Source organism: Anarhichas minor, unplaced genomic scaffold (assembly GCF_050575085.1).
Source record: "Anarhichas minor isolate MPS153535 unplaced genomic scaffold, ASM5057508v1 ptg000024l, whole genome shotgun sequence".
Taxonomy (NCBI): Eukaryota; Metazoa; Chordata; class Actinopteri; order Perciformes; family Anarhichadidae; genus Anarhichas; species Anarhichas minor.
The window spans coordinates 18,197,811-18,216,134 of record NW_027466470.1 but is presented as its reverse complement, the minus strand read 5'-3'; the positions used below and the strand labels follow the sequence as shown (position 1 = coordinate 18,216,134).

Genomic DNA, 18,324 nt, shown 5'->3' with positions numbered 1-18,324 from the left:
CTTCACTCAACTTCAGCATTTATTCACAAGCAAAAAAACCACAGTGTTTTTCTTCTGTACTGCATGGGAGCCTGCATCAACTGGTCAAACTCAGAAAGCCAATGTGGGTTTACAAAAAAAAACATCTACAAAGGAATCAGGAACGTCTTTTTTTTTCTTCTTCTTCTTGTTGCCGTTGTTGGTTGATTATATTTTCTTTGCGTGGGGATTTCAGATCTCTGTGCTGAAACATGGTTAGACGGTGACGGACACCTACAGCGTTGGCCCTCGGCTGGCCCCAACGCAACAACAGCGACTCATGACAAAGAGGAGCGGCGTATGCAGGGCCTGTGCGGCGTCGAGCCGCCTCTTAGCGCCAGCACAAGATGGAGCACCGAGCCTCCCTGGATCTTGTAGTCTGCAGCCGTCTTCTCATCATTCCTGAGAGCGAGAGGGCACAAGATGGTTGAGAAAAAGAAATGGCTGAGAAACAGGAGCGTCTCGCTGTGCGACTACAGAGCGAGATAGTTCGCCTGGTAGGGGAACTCACATCTGTTTGCCGCTGTAGATGAGTCTCTGTTGCTGTGGGGGGATCCCTTCCTTCTCCTCCACCCTTTCTTTAATCCGCTCCACCTTCATTCACACAAAAAAAAACAAGACATTTAGAAACGATACGGCGCCTTCAGAGTCAACCCACGCTATACAAACGAGTGTGTTTTTAAATCTTATAGACATTTGTATTTCACCTTGTCTGTGGGCTCTATGTCGATCTCTATTTCCTTTCCAGTGAGAGTCTGAAACAAAACGTTCACATGATCACATCAACACCAGCATGGTGTCTGGAACACACACACAACCTGTACGAGTACGAGTTACACAAAATTCCGTGACCCATCAGATTTTTGACCTATATTACTACTGCAAATGTTAAACATGAGGGGGGCCATTGGGGATATTTAGATAAGGATATCTCTGACAGTTAGGGATGCATCTATGAATGTTTTCACTATTGATTCATCAATACAATAGTTTTTCTATTTATAGAGTCACGTTTATTGTTAGTTTACAAAACAGGAGGGGAAAAAATGCGTGACACAATTTACCAGAGCCCAAAGTGACGTCGTCAAACGTCTTGTTTCGTCCGACCAAACACTAGATATATAATTTACAAGGATATAACTCCACAATGGCGAAGTTAGATTCAGAGAATGTTTTGCATTATGTGTAATAATCCCCCTCAAATGATTGATCCATTATCTTTCTGTCGATCAACACGTAGATAGTGTAAGAGATGAATGGTCCCAGCCCTAGCAGTAGCATAACGTTGTGGGTCAGTAGTAACAGCTGTAGGGGACTAATTTATCACGCGTCACAGAATCTCAAGGGGCACACATGTTGTTGTTGTTACACCGGCCAAGGAGTTGGCTAACCTGCTTTCTGATTGCATTTAGGTTAGCATGCTATCAAATAACTTAGCTAGCTACTGAATGGCGACACGTACTAGCGTTACCCAAAGAGCGGCACGTCAAGAGACAGTTGAGCTAAAAACCAGGCCGACATTCAAAGTTTTTACGCATAGAATGAGATTAGAATATAATAAATTACTCCCTGGTCCAAAGATAAATTGAAGTGGTCATTGGTGTTAGCGCGCTACCAAACAACAGCAGCTACGAGCCAGCGGAGAAGCGCGAGCGTGGATGAAACAATGTTCTTACCTTAACTTTGATCAACATCTTGAATAACCGATATACTACAGTTCCAAATGATATGAAATGTTTCTGTGTACTGACGAAAACCCTTGGTATACTGGCAAATTACAACCTACTTGTCCCAGGCTGACTTGAATTTACTTCCTGTGTACACAGCTAAATCCTCCGGACGTGACGGCGTCCAACCACACGGAAAATGGTTCCGCTCTCATATCAAATCAAATCAGCTCTTTCTAAACTCACAGCAGCTTTCATATGGACAGAAATATTTACATCCTTAACAGAAGAAAACATATGTATGCAACATCAAGCTGTAATTTATATATATATATATATATATATATATATGTATGTATATATGTATGTATATATATATATATATGTATGCATATATAAATAGTTTAACATTATTAAGAATATTACTCAAACGGGCCTAAAAGTATGAAAATATTTATGGCAAAACAAAAGTACACTGATTTTACATGATTGGGTCATTATAACTGATGCAGCAACATCTAAGCATTTTCATGTTGTAGTTAGTCGAGGTGGAGCTAATTTTAACTATTGTTTTATAAACTTGTTTTCTTTATGTAAAATATGAATCTGTGAAGTAAATAACAACCAGTCAAAACAAATACAGTAGAGTGAACAGAAATGAAATACAAATAAATGACAAAATTTGCCTCTCAAAGTGGAGGCGTAAACTAAAATGAGCGCATAAATACATATTATTTTGAATTGCTTGGGTAAAATAGTTGATCAAGTCCACCTCTGCATTTAGGAATTGTCTAAATGAATACTCTACAATATAAATTGTAGAGTCGCCCTGCTCTCACACATGTTAATCATTCAGCTAATTGGACAGGGAGACTACAAATAGTGTCAGTTCCACTGGGCTTTGTATCATTCAGTCATGGGGACTCATCTCTACCTAGGTGTGATCATCTTGGCAGTTTTTGCAACAACTGTTGCCAATGCAGGTATTTGTTGCACGCGGTAATGTTTCAACCTTCTGTAAGTTGTTTGTGTACTGAAACTGGAACCATAAGTGGTTTGTTTGCAGAGATCAAAGTTGTCTGTGCGAAAGACTCGATAAAAATCACATGGAAGATCAACGCGGAGCTGGTGCCGTATGCAGCGCGTCTCTTCCTTGGAACCTGCATGGCCTCTGGTTTCAATGTCCTGCCCAGCGGAGAGGGCGAAGCAGAGTTCAACTACGGTTTTGCTGACTGCAAATTCAAAAGACAGGTAATGCAAAAGGTCCATTCAACTAAAATTCCTCTCAGCCTCTCGAGTATCTCAACAAGCTGTTTTTCTACAGATGAAAGGAAAAAATCTCTTCTATAGAAATGAGCTGACTTACCGGCCACAACCAAGGTCAAAACCGGCTGCCTATGTGTATCCCATCGAGTGTGTTTATAAAAGGTAGGAGGTATTTTTCAAGAATCAAAATTCCACTTTTAAAGCTGAAATGTGAGCTGAGAAAATGCTCCCGTTATATTTCAGACCCGCAGGATGGGTTCCACCTTTCCTGAACCCTGGTGCAGGTGTTTCTGAAGGCCGAGGCAGTCTAGTGTTCCACATGGCGCTGCTCAATGGTGAGTTCTTGCACTACCAAATGCAACATGGGCTTACTCAAGGGGACACTCTAAGCATTTTTATTTTTTCACTACAGATCAATTAACGCATATATCAAAGACCAATGTTTTCACCCTGGGCTCCTTCATGCCAATATGGGCGGCAGTGGAGCAGAAGTCCCATCAACCCTTGTTGCTGCTCATGGAGGAATGCGTGGCGACCACTACACCAGAGCTGCTGTCTGGTAGCCAGGTTTACCCCATCATAAGCAATTATGGGTGGGTGTTCATGCACTGATTTGTCTTTCTATTGACTATTTTCCAGATGTGAAGTCTTATTGCTAATCAGCGACACTTTAATTTCTTCAGGTGTCTTCTAGATAGCAAGAGGGGAAACTCCAAGTTCCTCCCTCGCTACCAGTCGTCTGCTCTCACCCTTCTCCTGCAGGCCTTCCAGTTACGGTTTGGAAATGAGGTGAGAGGGGGAACTGCCATAAGGAATATTAAATGATTTTTATTTTGGTTTTTTTTGACTGGCGTGTGCTCCTCAGGTGTACATTCATTGTAAACTGATTGCATGGGATCCCGACGTTCTCGATGCTGGCAAGAAAGCCTGCCATTACAAGAAGGAAAGTGAGAGGTAATGACTGAGAACAGTTAGAAATTTTGGAAAACCTGTTTATTTGCTTTCTTGCTGAGAGTTCAAAGACGATACCAATGATGTCATGTGTGCCAAGTATGCATCTTGTGCCAGGAGGAGGTTGGCTTATCTTACATGAACATCAAACAATGCAACTAGAAAGTTAAATAAACGTATCTCTAAGAAAAACAACTACCTATCGTAGATTGTCAAATATTTCTATTCTAACTTCTTGCACAAGGTTTCCTTAATTAAAAGAAATGCCAGTTAAACTTAGCATGACCTGTTGAGTTAAAACAGGCAATCGGAGGAGCAAATGTTATTGTATTTGACCAAAAAGTCAATGTAATGGCTTTTGTGCTTTACAAAATTGTATTAACATGGTGATGCAATGCCTCTCTACAATTGCTCCTTTTCCAGCTGGGAACTACTCGATGACTCCTCTAAGAGCTCTGTCTGTAGCTGCTGTGACTCAACCTGCAAGCCCCGCACCAAAAGAGGACTTGAATGGAGTATTACTTCTCTGCTAACATGGGTGTTTTCATCTTTTTTTTTTTTTTTTTTTTTCTCTCAATGAAGTCATAATCTTTATTTCATTGTTTCCTCTCAGAAACTAACGGCTTTAGTCACCATTCTGTGTTGGGACCCCTGATCATAGTGGATCCGTCTGACTCGAAGGCCAACAACGTGTCTGTTCCTGCAGCTTACTCTCAGGTTCATGGTCTTTGTTCTGAAACTGGAGGTTTGGTTAAACTCTTTAAACCGGACTAAAGCTCTCAACTTGTTCTCAACAGGAGGCCCAGTCTAAGCTGACGGAGACTCCATGATCGTGCTCGACTGAAGCAGATGACCTCAGCCTCCTAACTAACGTGACATCAGCTTTACATGATCTCAACTTGAACTGTTTGCAGATTGTTGGAATTGTCAAATGTTGTACATCCAGTTTAAACTCTGTATACAAATAAACCAAGTGTAAACTCCTCAAACTATTGTTGTTTTTTGGCTGTGTCATCACCACTCCAGGGAAATAAAATATAGGTATCCAGACTTAATATAAAAGTCACATAAGCTTAAACATGCGATACTAGGGTCTGATGTCAATGTGGTAAATATCATCCTGTAACCTCATAACGTCTCCTTGTTTATCACTAGTATCCAACAATTGTTTGGCTGTTTCGATTCTCGGTGTGACTTCTTTTTATTAATTCTTATTAAAAATAACAATTAGAGTTTAGCCTGCAGGGGTTTTCTTACTCTGGCTGTTGCTGAGGCTTTAATTACAGGCTGGCTACTTGGCTACAATCACCAAGTGTGCATCTGCTAGCACGCTCTCCTGCATGCAGGGATTTTCTTACAATATAGATTGAAATTCCTTTAATGGGAGCTACTTGGTGTGCAGATCTATTTGTTTTCAACTCTGCTAGATAAACTAGTTCTCACTGTTAACAGTGCATGCCACCTGCAGCATGGTTGCAGGGATGGTGATAAATAAATTGTTTCAGGTTATTTGGCTACCTCCCTTCATGGCCGTGATACATATTTAAATGTATGAATGTATGAAATGCATCACCTCATATTGTCTGTGTAAAAATAAAATATTTCCACAAATCGTGACACCTGCTAACGTGCAGCTGATCAAGCTTTACCCCGTCAAAATGAAACGGGTCTGTGGGTACATCCCAAGTCTCTTAATTGTCGTTTCCTCGCTCCTCGCTCCTCGCTTGAACCGGAAGTTGTTCTGCGCCGCCATATTGACGGCCGTCCCAAAGCTCTTATTTAGCTCTGAGGAGGGAGGAGGGAGGAGAGAGGAGGGATCTCCGAGGAGCCATGAGCGAGGACCCACGACAACAGACTTACAGGAAGTGTTTTAACGGCCGACACGCCCCCTCATTGTTCATCAGTTATGTGATTGGACGCTGCAGCCGATCGGACTGATGAGATTTTGTTCAACATGTAAACAGTGAAGATCAAAGAATAAACTCTAGTTTATATTTGATTCGTTTTCTGATTCAACATCTGGTTAAAAAAATGTTCATCTTAGTCTGAACAACAAAAGGACCACAAACAACTTTCTACATTTAATAGAAAGATTTGTGTTTTCATGATCTGATGTTTCCCTCAATAACTTTTTTTATGAATACAATTAAAGTCAGAGAGACTAAACCCTTTATATATATATATATATATATATATACACACATATATAATATATAGAGAGAGAGAGCTGAGATACTTCTACATCACGTACTTTTACATAATTTATTATAATTTCATTCAGTCACGTGAGGCTGTTCATTCCTGACTGTCGGGTTTGATGAGTTTTATCATTTAAGAGAAAACAATAATCATATTCTGGGTTATTTAATAATGACGTCACAATCTGTATTTCCAAATGTACAGACGCAAATAATTCATAAATAAGACGATCGCATTCCGCCGGTAGAAATGTATCCTGAGCTTATAAACAGAACACAGTTTGTAAACAGACTACAGAGAGAAACACCTCTACAGTGGTGATTACTGTGTGTCTTTATTAGTTATTAGTATTATTAGTTACTATTATTAAGTACAGTGATCATGTGAACAGACACAAACTTATCAAAAGTCTCTCCAGCTGTTAAAGCCGACTGACAGCTGATCCAGCTGTGATCAGCTGATCCTCCGTCATCAGAAACAGACGTCGCTTCACGTGACGCAACTGAGGAAAGGACGTCTCATGTCTCTTAAAACATATTTCCTCGTTCCTCTCTCCTCGCATGGTTTCCTCCATGCATCCCTGGTGGGAGGGACTAAGACGCAAGGAAAGGACCCAAGTGAGGGAATGCAATTAAGAGACTTAGGATGTACCCTGTGTCATGAGCTGCTTTCCAAGCTGCAATCAGTGTGAAGGCCTCTGCACCTGAGGCTGTTGACACACACCAGGTGAAAGAGGGTTTCTTAATGAAAAGTGCCCCGGTAACAAGGACTTAAAAACCTCCACAGTGTCAGAGGCAGGCATCCAGTCATGATGGCTTTCTTTTGGCAACGTGCACTGCTTTTGAGCCTGGCCGCTGCCATGTCGGTATATGCAGGTAATATTGTAACAAAATGGTGGACGAAGGTATGTGATTATCATTAACAAAAGCTGTTTGAGTAGCAACTTGAGTTCTTTGTGTTGTGTCTTCTTCCAGACATGAAGCTGAAGTGCGGCCCAGATTTTGTGACGCTGGTGTGGACGGAGAGCAGATCCCAGGCTGATTTCTCGCTCTTCCGTCTGGGTAACTGCTTCCCCACCAGCATCTCGGCCACCGAGGCTGTTTTCAGCGTGGATGTCAACGATTGTAACTTCAGGAGAATTGTGAGTAAAACATATATATTTACCTGCAAACTGAGTCCAGTGTATTTCCTGCAGCTTGGTGACATTTGTCTCTCTCGTAGGTAACTGGGGATCACTTGATGTACACCAATGATCTGACCTATAGTTCCTCTCCTGACTTCACTTACCCCGTTGCCTGTGCATATGAGAGGTGGGTGTTCATACTACAACAGTAGAGTGTTTGGTAAAATGGCAGCAGTTGCTTTACTCAATTGCTTTTGTTTTGTGTTGCAGGCCTAATAACTGGTACCCTCTGATTTATGAGCCAGTGTTCAGTACATACGGTCTAGGAGCTCTAGTGTTCCACATTGGACTCATGAATGGTGGGTGTAAAGCATGACCTCACTGGAAATGTCGGCTCTCACGGTGACTCTTGTAACGTAATGACTCCTCTCCTATTTACTCCTGTAGCTGACTTCTCAGGCCCTGCTGAATCCTCTACCTTTCCTCTGGGCTCCTTTATCCCAATCATGGCTAGCGTGTCTCAGATGACCCATCAGCCCTTGCTGCTGCTTCTTGAGGAATGCGTAGCGGCTACCACAGCGGAGCTGCAGCCTGAGAGCACTTTGTACCCGATAATCGCCAATAAGGGGTAATCTTGTGTCACTGCTTTTTTGTTGTTGTCCAGATATAAGATGTAACACTCTTTTCCGTTCTCAACCACACAGATGTCTTGTGGACAGTCTGGTATCGAGCTCTAAATTCGAACAAAGGCAAAAATCATCGGAGATCCATCTATCCCTTCAAGCCTTTAGGTTTGGTCTCGGCGAACGGGTAACTATGATGTTGTTTTTTTAGATTCAGAGCTTTATTGTGAAAGCTGGAAGCTAACTGTGCCTCGCAACCTCACCACTCAACAGGTGTTTATCCACTGTAAACTTGTGGCTTGGGATCCCAACGGTATGGACAACACCAAGAAGGCCTGCCACTATGTCAAAGAGCATGGGTAAAAATGTCACTTAGCATTTCACAATGTTTTCTGGGTTCAATCAGACTTGTATGATGGACTGCTTGAGAATAACTTTCTGACTCTCCTTCAATCCTCACGATCTCAGCTGGGAGCTGCTGGACAACTCTGCATACAGCAATCTCTGTGACTGCTGTGAATCTGACTGCAAGTCCAGGAGGATCAGGAGTACAGCATCAGGTATCTGCGTGACTTCTGCTATATTAACGTGTCTGCTTTGATTTGTACTTAAACTTTTCTTTTTTTTAAAACAGGGAAGCATGGTGTGGTACAAAATGCTGTCCTTGGGCCACTTACCATCACTGATGTGAATTCCTGAAGTATTTTCAAGGTAATTTTACATTGCGCTGTATATTCTATTCATCCTCCAACTACTTAACCTTTTTTTTTAATTTTTTGTTCTCCAACAGGAACGGATCCATCCTGCACACTGGCTCCTTCAATCTGAATTGGATTTGTCTTGTAAGCTTCTAAAAGCTTGATGCCTGTCTCTTTGCAGTTCAGATCATAATGAAGTCATTAAAGATGTAACTATCTACTTGAAAGGGCTCCCATTATTAAGCTTGAGTGTGTAATTGGGTAAAAAAAGCTTGTTCTTGGTTAAACTGCTTGAAATGCACATCTGGTCAGCAACTTCATATACAGTGAATGATCTCTGCTTCTTTTAGCAGGTCTCTTATGAATAAACTAAATTCCTGCCGAGATCTATTGAGGTTTTGTTGCCGTGTCATCACAACTCTTAGTAATGATCATAAAATATACAGGTGCATCTCAATGAATCAGAATATCATCAAAGTTCATTTATTTCAGTAATTCAAAAAGTGAAACTCATAGCTTCATCACACACAGGGTGATATATTTCAAGTGTCATTTCATTTTGATTATGGCTTACAGCTAATGAGAACTAAATTCAGTATCTCAGAAAATTTGAATATTACATAAAACTAATTAAAAAGATTTTAATATGGATGTTAGCCTACTGAGAAGTGTACGTATGCACTCAATACTTGGTCGGGGCTCCTTTTGCATCAATGGAGGTGATGAGCCTGTGGCACTGCTGTTATGGAAGCCCAGGTTGCTTTGATAGCGGCCTTCAGCTCGTCTGCATTGTTGGGTTTAGGTCAGGAGTTTGCTGGCCAATGAAGCACGGTGATACTGTGGTCATTAAACCAGGTATTGGTACTTTTGGCAGTGTAGCAGGTGCCAAGTCCTGCTGGTAAATGAAATCAGCATCTCCATTGTCAGCAGAGGGAAGCATGAAGTGCTCTAAACTTTCCTGGTAGACGGCTACACTGACTTTGGACTTAAAACAGTGGACCAACACCAGCAGATGACATGGCTCCCCAAATCAACTGTCCAGTCAGTCTTCCCCATGATTGTCGCCTCTGAACCAGACGGACCATTTAAAGGCTCAGGAAACCTTTGCAGGTGTTTTGAGTTCATTGGCTGATTAGAGACACCATGAGTCACAATATTGAACTTATTCACAATATTCTACTTTTCTAAGATACTGCATTTTGGGTTTTCATTAGCTGTAACCCATAATCATCAAAATTAAAAGAAATAAACACTTGAAATACATCACCCTGTGTGTAATGAATCTATATATGTGAACTGAAATAAATTAACTTTCTGATGATATTCTAATTCGTTGAGATGCACCTGTAGGTATCCAGACTTAAAATAAGTCACATAAGCTTAAACTTGTAACACTATGACCTGATGTCCATGTGGTAAATGTCATCCTGTGACCTCATAACGTCTCCTTATCGCTAGTATCCAACAATTGGTTGACTATTTCGAGGCTCCCAATAAACTTTACATTTTAACCGTACAATTAAAAGGAGCTCCTGAATTGTTAATCTGAGGCGCAACAGTCTCATTTACCCTCAGATATAATGTGGTCTTCAGACCCATCTTTATTGGCCATGAGATTTAGAGGATCTAGCCCTGACTGTGATCATGCACATTCCTCTGGAGAGCATGGTGAACAAGTAGTCCCGAAGGTAAGGACCTGCCACTCGTACACACTGGGTCTCGAGCCTCTTTGCAGGTAACGCCAGAGAAAGTGCAACAGGTCGGTCTTCAGGCAGCAGTCTCACCTGGTGGAACATTCCCTTTATGTCACTGCTGATGGCAACGTTATGTCCTCTAAAACGCAACAAGACACCCAGAAGAGAGGCATAGGTTTGGGCCTGACAGTAGCAGCTCATTCAGGTTCTGGTCCCTACAGAAGAAGGAACAGTTGAACACAACTCGGTTCTTCCCGTTGTGTGTAACCCTGTGGTGGGGAATGAACCAGGACTCCTTTGCCTGCTCCTGATTGGTTCTGCTGATATAGCCCGCCTTCTCCAGCTTCATGATCTCGACTCGGTAAGCCTCTGCCTTCACTGGATCTCTGCTGAGACGCTTATCGGTGCTACGCGGACTAGGAAGGCAAGCTTCAGGCCGTGCTGTGAGCGTGGGCATGTTACTCACAGGCAGCAGCGGTGTGGCATTTCTGCATACTCCCACTACCTCCGCTCTCGTTGTCTTCACGTGGAGACGGTTCATGGCCTCTTCAACTCTCCGGGACCTCTTAACCAGCTTCTCGCTTCTGTATGGTAAGGTGTCCAGTTGCCAGAGCTTCTCGACCTGATTGAAGAGTTCAGTAGCCGGGGAGGTGGTGGCCAGGATAAGGTACTCCTGTTGGCGGCTACACTGTTGGAGAGACTTAACTGGCTCCTGCAGTGTCCAGCCGAGCCTGGTCTTTACTGGCGGGCCGAGACAAACAGGCTCAATAGGCGTAACGAGGTGTAGACAGTCTGAGCCTGTCAGGAGGAGCGGCTGGGTGTTAATGATGGGCTGCAGGGAGATCCTCTTGAGGTGCTTATATCTACGCTGATGTCCCTTCACTGGATAAGAGTGTTAAGCTAGCTCACCTGCAGTGAAGGCCCTCTATATGGACAATAAGCTTAGGGCTTCTACGGGGCCTCTTGGGGGGCTGGGGCTTCAGTCGGACATGCCCAGAAGGCTGTGTCATGGGTGGCACCATGTAGCACAGCCATAGTCTTCCTTGCGCCTTACTTGTGTCTGTCCCACTCCTTCTTCGGCCTGTCTCCGCCTTCTTGGATTACCAGCTCATACTCGAGCCACTCAGCAAAGTCCATCAATGATGGGACTCTGTCCCTCCGAGGGTATAGGTAGCAGCGGAAGGTGGCACGGAGATCCTGGGGCAGCTTACTCGTCAGCCGTGCAACGTAAGACCCGCACTGCAGCTCTGCGTCTTCACCCAGTTGCTCCAACATTCCGACGAGACCTTGGACTCTCAGAGCGAACCTCCTGAATCCCGCGGTGTCCTCTGCTCAAATGGTGGGCTCCTCCATTAACTCTGCGATTTGCTGTAGTGACAGCTGGTGAGGCTGACCGTAGTGTTTGATCAGCGAGGATATGGTGTCCGAGTAGGGGTACAGGGAGTTGCTGTATAAGTCCGCTATCAGGAGGGCCTCTTCGAACTTGAGGTGATCGCAAAGCACTTCCTTGTATCCTCTTGAAGCTGCTGCAGCACAACTTTCACCGCAGGTGGGCACTGACATGACTGTGGCGTGCTCGAGTACACAGGCGCTGCGGCTCCTATGCGACTGGGAGACCTCTGAACTCAGCTGAGCGCTGAGGCCTAATGCTGTGCCCTCAAAAAACCCATTATGCCCTTTAAAACACTGGCCCTACATATAAAATCAACAGAGAGAATAGACATTGGAATTATTTTAATGGGAGCTACTTAGTGTGCAGATCTATTTCTATTCAACTCTGCTAGATAAACTAGTTCTCACACTGTTTACAGTGCATGCCACCAGCAGCATGGTTGCAGGCATGGTGGTAAAGAAAAATTGTTCCAGGTTATTTGGTTACCTTGCTTCATGGCCGTGATACATATTTAAATGTATGTGTGAAATGCGTTGCCTCATATTGTCTTATTTATGTGTAAAGAGAAAATATTTCCACAAAACGTGACACCTGCTAACGTGCAGCTGATGAAGCTTTACCCCATCAAAATGAGACGGGTCTGTATCATAAGTTCGGCTGCAGTCAAAAAGTCCAAAAATGACCTCCTAACGCCTATTCCTAACCACTTTTCCTGGACCTCTATGGAAACGTCATGGGGTTAAGGAAAAATGTAAAGGAGAATTCATGAGGAGTTAGGAAAAGACAACTGTGGTGTTTCCTGTCACTGACGTAGATCTGCCATAGTGAAACTACAACGGAGAAGGACTACAAAAAGCGCAACTAAAACATGTCCCCATGAAATCTGTTACTGTACTGCATGCAGGCTATATAAAGAACGTCTTTTCTGAGAGGCTGATTCACTCGTGGTGTGTGAAGGAGAGAAACCGGAGCTCCTTCCTTCCTGCTGCTGTCACACTTTACAATCAACACTGTTTCAGTAGAAACTGACAATTTACTCGTGCAATATCAATGAAACTGTTCAATATCAATATTTCCTTTCTGCAATAATGTAGATTCAACGGTTCAGTTATATTGTGCTTTTTACCAGTTTACTAATCTATCATAGGCCTAGCTTGTTTTGTGTTTTACTGATGGTTCTTGTTATTGAGAACGTGAATTTGTTCATTGACAATTTACAAAATGTACTTTCCATTTTATTTCTTATTCTTTAAAAAATAAATTTATTTGTTACATGTTTGAAGTAAATAAATACATATGAAATTAAACGTAAGGATTGTCACTGTCTATTCATATTCATCAACATGAATCCCATTACTTTTTGACTGTATGAGTATAATTGTTAAACCTGTGTAAGATAAGCATATCGTTTGTTTTCATGGACGGCCGAATGGTGCGTCACTTTAAATGTTTAAATGAAGCACCTTTCCTTAGCATTTAGAGGATTCAAACAGCTCTTTTCATGGCGGCCACTTAGATACTTCCAAGTCATTTCACTCAGTTGGGAACCTTCCTATGAGCAAAAAGGACTATTCGACCGCAGCCTTGCTTTCCAAGCTGCAATCAGTGTGATGGCCTCTGCACCTGAGGCTGTTGACACACACCAGGTGAAAGAGGGTTTCTTAATGAAAAGTGCCCCGGTAACAAGGACTTAAAAACCTCCACAGTGTCAGAGGCAGGCATCCAGTCATGATGGCTTTCTTTTGGCAACGTGCACTGCTTTTGAGCCTGGCCGCTGCCATGTCGGTATATGCAGGTAATACTGTAGCAAAATGGTGGACGAAGGTATGTGATTATCATTAACAAAAGCTGTTTGAGTAGAAGCTTGAGTTCTTTGTGTTGTGTCTTCTTCCAGACATGAAGCTGAAGTGCGGCCCAGATTTTGTGACGCTGGTGTGGACGGAGAGCAGATCCCAGGCTGATTTCTCACTCTTCCGTCTGGGTAACTGCTTCCCCACCAGCATCTCGGCCACCGAGGCTGTTTTCAGCGTGGATGTCAACGATTGTAACTTCAGGAGAATTGTGCGTAAAACATATATATTTACCTGCAAACTGAGTCCAGTGTATTTCCTGCATTTACGTTTCCTGCATTGTATTTACTTCAGGAATTCACATCAGTGATGGTAAGTGGCCCAAGGACAGCATTTTGTACCACACCATGCTTCCCTGTTTTAAAAAAAAAGAAAAGTTTAAGTACAAATCAAAGCAGACACGTTAATATAGCAGAAGTCACGCAGATACCTGATGCTGTACTCCTGATCCTCCTGGACTTGCAGTCAGATTCACAGCAGTCAGAGATTGCTGTATGCAGAGTTGTCCAGCAGCTCCCAGCTGAGATCGTGAGGATTGAAGGAGAGTCAGAAAGTTATTCTCAAGCAGTCCATCATACAAGTCTGATTAAACCCAGAAAACATTGTGAATAGTTAAGTGACATTTTTACCCATGCTCTTTGACATAGTGGCAGGCCTTCTTGGTGTTGTCCATACCGTTGGGATCCCAAGCCACAAGTTTACAGTGGATAAACACCTGTTGAGTGGTGAGGTTGCGAGGCACAGTTAGCTTCCAGCTTTCACAATAAAGCCCTGAATCTAAAAATCAACATTATAGTTACCCGTTCGCCGAGACCAAACCTAAAGGCTTGAAGGGATAGATGGATCTCAGATGATTTTTGCCTTTGTTCGAATTTAGAGCGTGATACCAGACTGTCCACAAGACATCTGTGTGGTTGAGAACGGAAAAGAGTGTTACATCTTATATCTGGACAACAACAAAAAAGCGGTGACACAAGATTACCCCTTATTGGCGATTATCGGGTACAAAGTGCTCTCAGGCTGCAGCTCCGCTGTGGTAGCCGCTACGCATTCCTCAAGAAGCAGCAGCAAGGGCTGATGGGTCATCTGAGACACGCTAGCCATGATTGGGATAAAGGAGCCCAGAGGAAAGGTAGAGGATTCAGCAGGGCCTGAGAAGTCAGCTACAGGAGTAAATAGGAGAGGAGTCATTACGTTACAAGAGTCACCGTGAGAGCCGACATTTCCAGTGATGTCATGCTTTACACCCACCATTCATGAGTCCAATGTGGAACACTAGAGCTCCTAGACCGTATGTACTGAACACTGGCTCATAAATCAGAGGGTACCAGTTATTAGGCCTGCAACACAACAAAAGCAATTGAGTAAAGCAACTGCTGCCATTTTACCAAACACTCTACTGTTGTAGTATGAACACCCACCTCTCATATGCACAGGCAACGGGGTAAGTGAAGTCAGGAGAGGAACTATAGGTCAGATCATTGGTGTACATCAAGTGATCCCCAGTTACCTACGAGAGAGACAAATGTCACCAAGCTGCAGGAAATACACTGGACTCAGTTTGCAGGTAAATATATATGTTTTACGCACAATTCTCCTGAAGTTACAATCGTTGACATCCACGCTGAAAACAGCCTCGGTGGCCGAGATGCTGGTGGGGAAGCAGTTACCCAGACGGAAGAGCGAGAAATCAGCCTGGGACCTGCTCTCCGTCCACACCAGCGTCACAAAATCTGGGCCGCACTTCAGCTTCATGTCTGGAAGAAGACACAACACAAAGAACTCAAGCTTCTACTCAAACAGCTTTTGTTAATGATAATCACATACCTTCGTCCACCATTTTGCTACAGTATTACCTGCATATACCGACATGGCAGCGACCAGGCTCAAAAGCAGTGCACGTTGCCAAAAGAAAGCCATCATGACTGGATGCCTGCCTCTGACACTGTGGAGGTTTTTAAGTCCTTGTTACCGGGGCACTTTTCATTAAGAAACCCTCTTTCACCTGGTGTGTGTCAACAGCCTCAGGTGCAGAGGCCATCACACTGATTGCAGCTTGGAAAGCAAGGCTGCGGTCGAATAGTCCTTTTTGCTCATAGGAAGGTTCCCAACTGAGTGAAATGACTCGGAAGTATCTAAGTGGCCGCCATGAAAAGAGCTGTTTGAATCCTCTAAATGCGAAGGAAAGGTGCTTCATTTAAACATTTAAAGTGACGCACCATTCGGCCGTCCATGAAAACAAACGATATGCTTATCTTACACAGGTTTAACAATTATACTCATACAGTCAAAAAGTAATGGGATTCATGTTGATGAATATGAATAGACAGTGACAATCCTTACGTTTAATTTCATATGTATTTATTTACTTCAAACATGTAACAAATAAATTTATTTTTTAAAGAATAAGAAATAAAATGGAAAGTACATTTTGTAAATTGTCAATGAACAAATTCACGTTCTCAATAACAAGAACCATCAGTAAAACACAAAACAAGCTAGGCCTATGATAGATTAGTAAACTGGTAAAAAGCACAATATAACCGAACCGTTGAATCTACATTATTGCAGAAAGGAAATATTGATATTGAACAGTTTCATTGATATTGCACGAGTAAATTGTCAGTTTCTACTGAAACAGTGTTGATTGTAAAGTGTGACAGCAGCAGGAAGGAAGGAGCTCCGGTTTCTCTCCTTCACACACCACGAGTGAATCAGCCTCTCAGAAAAGACGTTCTTTATATAGCCTGCATGCAGTACAGTAACAGATTTCATGGGGACATGTTTTAGTTGCGCTTTTTGTAGTCCTTCTCCGTTGTAGTTTCACTATGGCAGATCTACGTCAGTGACAGGAAACACCACAGTTGTCTTTTCCTAACTCCTCATGAATTCTCCTTTACATTTTTCCTTAACCCCATGACGTTTCCATAGAGGTCCAGGAAAAGTGGTTAAGAATAGGCGTTAGGAGGTCATTTTTGGACTTTTTGACTGCAGCCGAACTTATGATACAGACCCGTCTCATTTTGATGGGGTAAAGCTTCATCAGCTGCACGTTAGCAGGTGTCACGTTTTGTGGAAATATTTTCTCTTTACACATAAATAAGACAATATGAGGCAACGCATTTCACACATACATTTAAATATGTATCACGGCCATGAAGCAAGGTAACCAAATAACCTGGAACAATTTTTCTTTACCACCATGCCTGCAACCATGCTGCTGGTGGCATGCACTGTAAACAGTGTGAGAACTAGTTTATCTAGCAGAGTTGAATAGAAATAGATCTGCACACTAAGTAGCTCCCATTAAAATAATTCCAATGTCTATTCTCTCTGTTGATTTTATATGTAGGGCCAGTGTTTTAAAGGGCATAATGGGTTTTTTGAGGGCACAGCATTAGGCCTCAGCGCTCAGCTGAGTTCAGAGGTCTCCCAGTCGCATAGGAGCCGCAGCGCCTGTGTACTCGAGCACGCCACAGTCATGTCAGTGCCCACCTGCGGTGAAAGTTGTGCTGCAGCAGCTTCAAGAGGATACAAGGAAGTGCTTTGCGATCACCTCAAGTTCGAAGAGGCCCTCCTGATAGCGGACTTATACAGCAACTCCCTGTACCCCTACTCGGACACCATATCCTCGCTGATCAAACACTACGGTCAGCCTCACCAGCTGTCACTACAGCAAATCGCAGAGTTAATGGAGGAGCCCACCATTTGAGCAGAGGACACCGCGGGATTCAGGAGGTTCGCTCTGAGAGTCAAGGCCAAAGGATGCTACATGGCTCAGCAATGACGTTCAAGATCTTCCCAGATGGTCAGCTAACAAAGACATTGACCATTGAGAGGGCCTTCACTGCAGGTGAGCTAGCTTAACACTCTTATCCAGTGAAGGGACTTCAGCGTAGATATAAGCACCTCAAGAGGATCTCCCTGCAGCCCATCATTAACGCCCAGCCGCTCCTCCTGACAGGCTCAGACTGTCTACACCTCGTTACGCCTATTGAGCCTGTTTGTCTCGGCCCGCCAGTGAAGACCAGGCTCGGCTGGACACTGCAGGAGCCAGTTAAGTCTCTCCAACAGTGTAGCCGCCAACAGGAGTACCTTATCCTGGCCACCACCTCCCCGGCTACTGAACTCTTCAATCAGGTCGAGAAACTCTGGCAACTGGACACCTTACCATACAGAAGCGAGAAGCTGGTTAAGAGGTCCCGGAGAGTTGAAGAGGCCATGAACCGTCTCCACGACATTTACCACATGGACATCAGGTCATAGTGTTGCATGTTTAAGCTTATGTGACTTTTATTTTAAGTCTGGATACAGGTGCATCTCATAGAATATCATCAAAAAGTTAATTTATTTCAGTAATTCAATTCAAAAAGTGAAACTCATATTATATAGATTCATTACACACAGGGTAATATATTTCAAGTGTTTATTTCTTTTAATTTTGATGATTATGGGTTACAGCTAATGAACACCCACAATTCAGTATCTTAGAAAAGTAGAATATTGTGAATAAGTTCAATATTGTGACATGGTGTCACACTCTAATCAGCAAATGAACTCAAAACACCTGCAAAGGTTTCCTGAGCCTTTAAATGGTCTGTCTGGTTCAGTAGGCTACACAATCATGGGGAAGACTGCTGACAAGACAGTTGTCCAGAAGACAGTCATTGACACCCTCCACAAGGAGGGTAAGCCACAAAAGGTCATTGCTGAAGAAGCTGGCTGTTCACAGAGTGCTGTGTCCAAGCATATTAATGGAAAGTTGAGTGGAAGGAAAAAATGTTAGAAAAAGGTGCACAAGTAACAGGGATAACCGCAGCCTTGTGAGGCAAAGCCCATTTA

General features: G+C 43.1%; 4 protein-coding genes across 4 annotated transcripts; 2 read left to right on the top strand and 2 right to left on the bottom strand.

Annotated features, from left to right (window-relative positions):
• Positions 1-6: 6 nt before the first annotated feature.
• nedd8l (NEDD8 ubiquitin like modifier, like) lies at positions 7-1,854 on the bottom strand. Its single transcript, XM_076097333.1, has 4 exons — positions 1,695-1,854; positions 726-773; positions 530-612; positions 7-420 (listed from the first exon to the last, which is right to left on the bottom strand). Exons 1-4 carry the CDS (start codon positions 1,710-1,712, stop codon positions 297-299), a joined length of 273 nt encoding a protein of 90 aa, XP_075953448.1. The 5' UTR covers positions 1,713-1,854; the 3' UTR covers positions 7-296.
• Positions 1,855-2,601: 747 nt separating this feature from the next.
• LOC142956695 (zona pellucida sperm-binding protein 3-like) lies at positions 2,602-5,136 on the top strand. The gene is made up of 9 exons (XM_076098412.1): positions 2,602-2,668; positions 2,752-2,936; positions 3,010-3,113; positions 3,195-3,286; positions 3,364-3,544; positions 3,635-3,740; positions 3,817-3,905; positions 4,326-4,417; positions 4,516-5,136. The coding sequence occupies exons 1-9, from the start codon at positions 2,602-2,604 to the stop codon at positions 4,674-4,676; spliced, it is 1,077 nt and encodes a 358-aa protein (XP_075954527.1). The 3' UTR covers positions 4,677-5,136.
• Positions 5,137-6,885: 1,749 nt separating this feature from the next.
• On the top strand, positions 6,886-8,774 carry LOC142956607 (zona pellucida sperm-binding protein 3-like). The gene is made up of 9 exons (XM_076098266.1): positions 6,886-6,976; positions 7,076-7,242; positions 7,323-7,411; positions 7,495-7,583; positions 7,672-7,852; positions 7,929-8,034; positions 8,121-8,206; positions 8,316-8,407; positions 8,482-8,774. The coding sequence occupies exons 1-9, from the start codon at positions 6,910-6,912 to the stop codon at positions 8,544-8,546; spliced, it is 942 nt and encodes a 313-aa protein (XP_075954381.1). The 5' UTR covers positions 6,886-6,909; the 3' UTR covers positions 8,547-8,774.
• A 5,188-nt stretch (positions 8,775-13,962) lies between these two features.
• Positions 13,963-15,405, bottom strand: LOC142956657 (zona pellucida sperm-binding protein 3-like). Its single transcript, XM_076098329.1, has 8 exons — positions 15,339-15,405; positions 15,073-15,239; positions 14,904-14,992; positions 14,734-14,822; positions 14,465-14,645; positions 14,283-14,388; positions 14,112-14,197; positions 13,963-14,002 (listed from the first exon to the last, which is right to left on the bottom strand). The coding sequence occupies exons 1-8, from the start codon at positions 15,403-15,405 to the stop codon at positions 13,963-13,965; spliced, it is 825 nt and encodes a 274-aa protein (XP_075954444.1).
• Positions 15,406-18,324: the final 2,919 nt, after the last annotated feature.

What these genes read in the sequence shown, in the direction of transcription:
- nedd8l (XM_076097333.1), bottom strand. An exon ending in ACATAGAGCCCACAGACAAG is followed by an intron (nt 613 to 725) that starts GTGAAATACAAA and finishes GTGTGAATGAAG; the next exon opens with GTGGAGCGGATTAAAGAAAG. An exon ending in ATCTACAGCGGCAAACAGAT is followed by an intron (nt 421 to 529) that starts GTGAGTTCCCCT and finishes TCTCGCTCTCAG; the next exon opens with GAATGATGAGAAGACGGCTG.
- LOC142956695 (XM_076098412.1), top strand. Translation starts at nt 2,602, where the DNA reads ATGGGGACTCATCTCTACCTAGGTGTGATCATCTTGGCAGTTTTTGCA. An exon ending in ATCGAGTGTGTTTATAAAAG is followed by an intron (nt 3,114 to 3,194) that starts GTAGGAGGTATT and finishes GTTATATTTCAG; the next exon opens with ACCCGCAGGATGGGTTCCAC. An exon ending in CCCATCATAAGCAATTATGG is followed by an intron (nt 3,545 to 3,634) that starts GTGGGTGTTCAT and finishes TAATTTCTTCAG; the next exon opens with GTGTCTTCTAGATAGCAAGA.
- LOC142956607 (XM_076098266.1), top strand. Translation starts at nt 6,910, where the DNA reads ATGATGGCTTTCTTTTGGCAACGTGCACTGCTTTTGAGCCTGGCCGCT. An exon ending in ATTGTAACTTCAGGAGAATT is followed by an intron (nt 7,243 to 7,322) that starts GTGAGTAAAACA and finishes TCTCTCTCGTAG; the next exon opens with GTAACTGGGGATCACTTGAT. An exon ending in CCGATAATCGCCAATAAGGG is followed by an intron (nt 7,853 to 7,928) that starts GTAATCTTGTGT and finishes TCAACCACACAG; the next exon opens with ATGTCTTGTGGACAGTCTGG.
- LOC142956657 (XM_076098329.1), bottom strand. Translation starts at nt 15,405, where the DNA reads ATGATGGCTTTCTTTTGGCAACGTGCACTGCTTTTGAGCCTGGTCGCT. An exon ending in TGCCATGTCGGTATATGCAG is followed by an intron (nt 15,240 to 15,338) that starts GTAATACTGTAG and finishes GTCTTCTTCCAG; the next exon opens with ACATGAAGCTGAAGTGCGGC. An exon ending in GGTTTGGTCTCGGCGAACGG is followed by an intron (nt 14,198 to 14,282) that starts GTAACTATAATG and finishes ACCACTCAACAG; the next exon opens with GTGTTTATCCACTGTAAACT.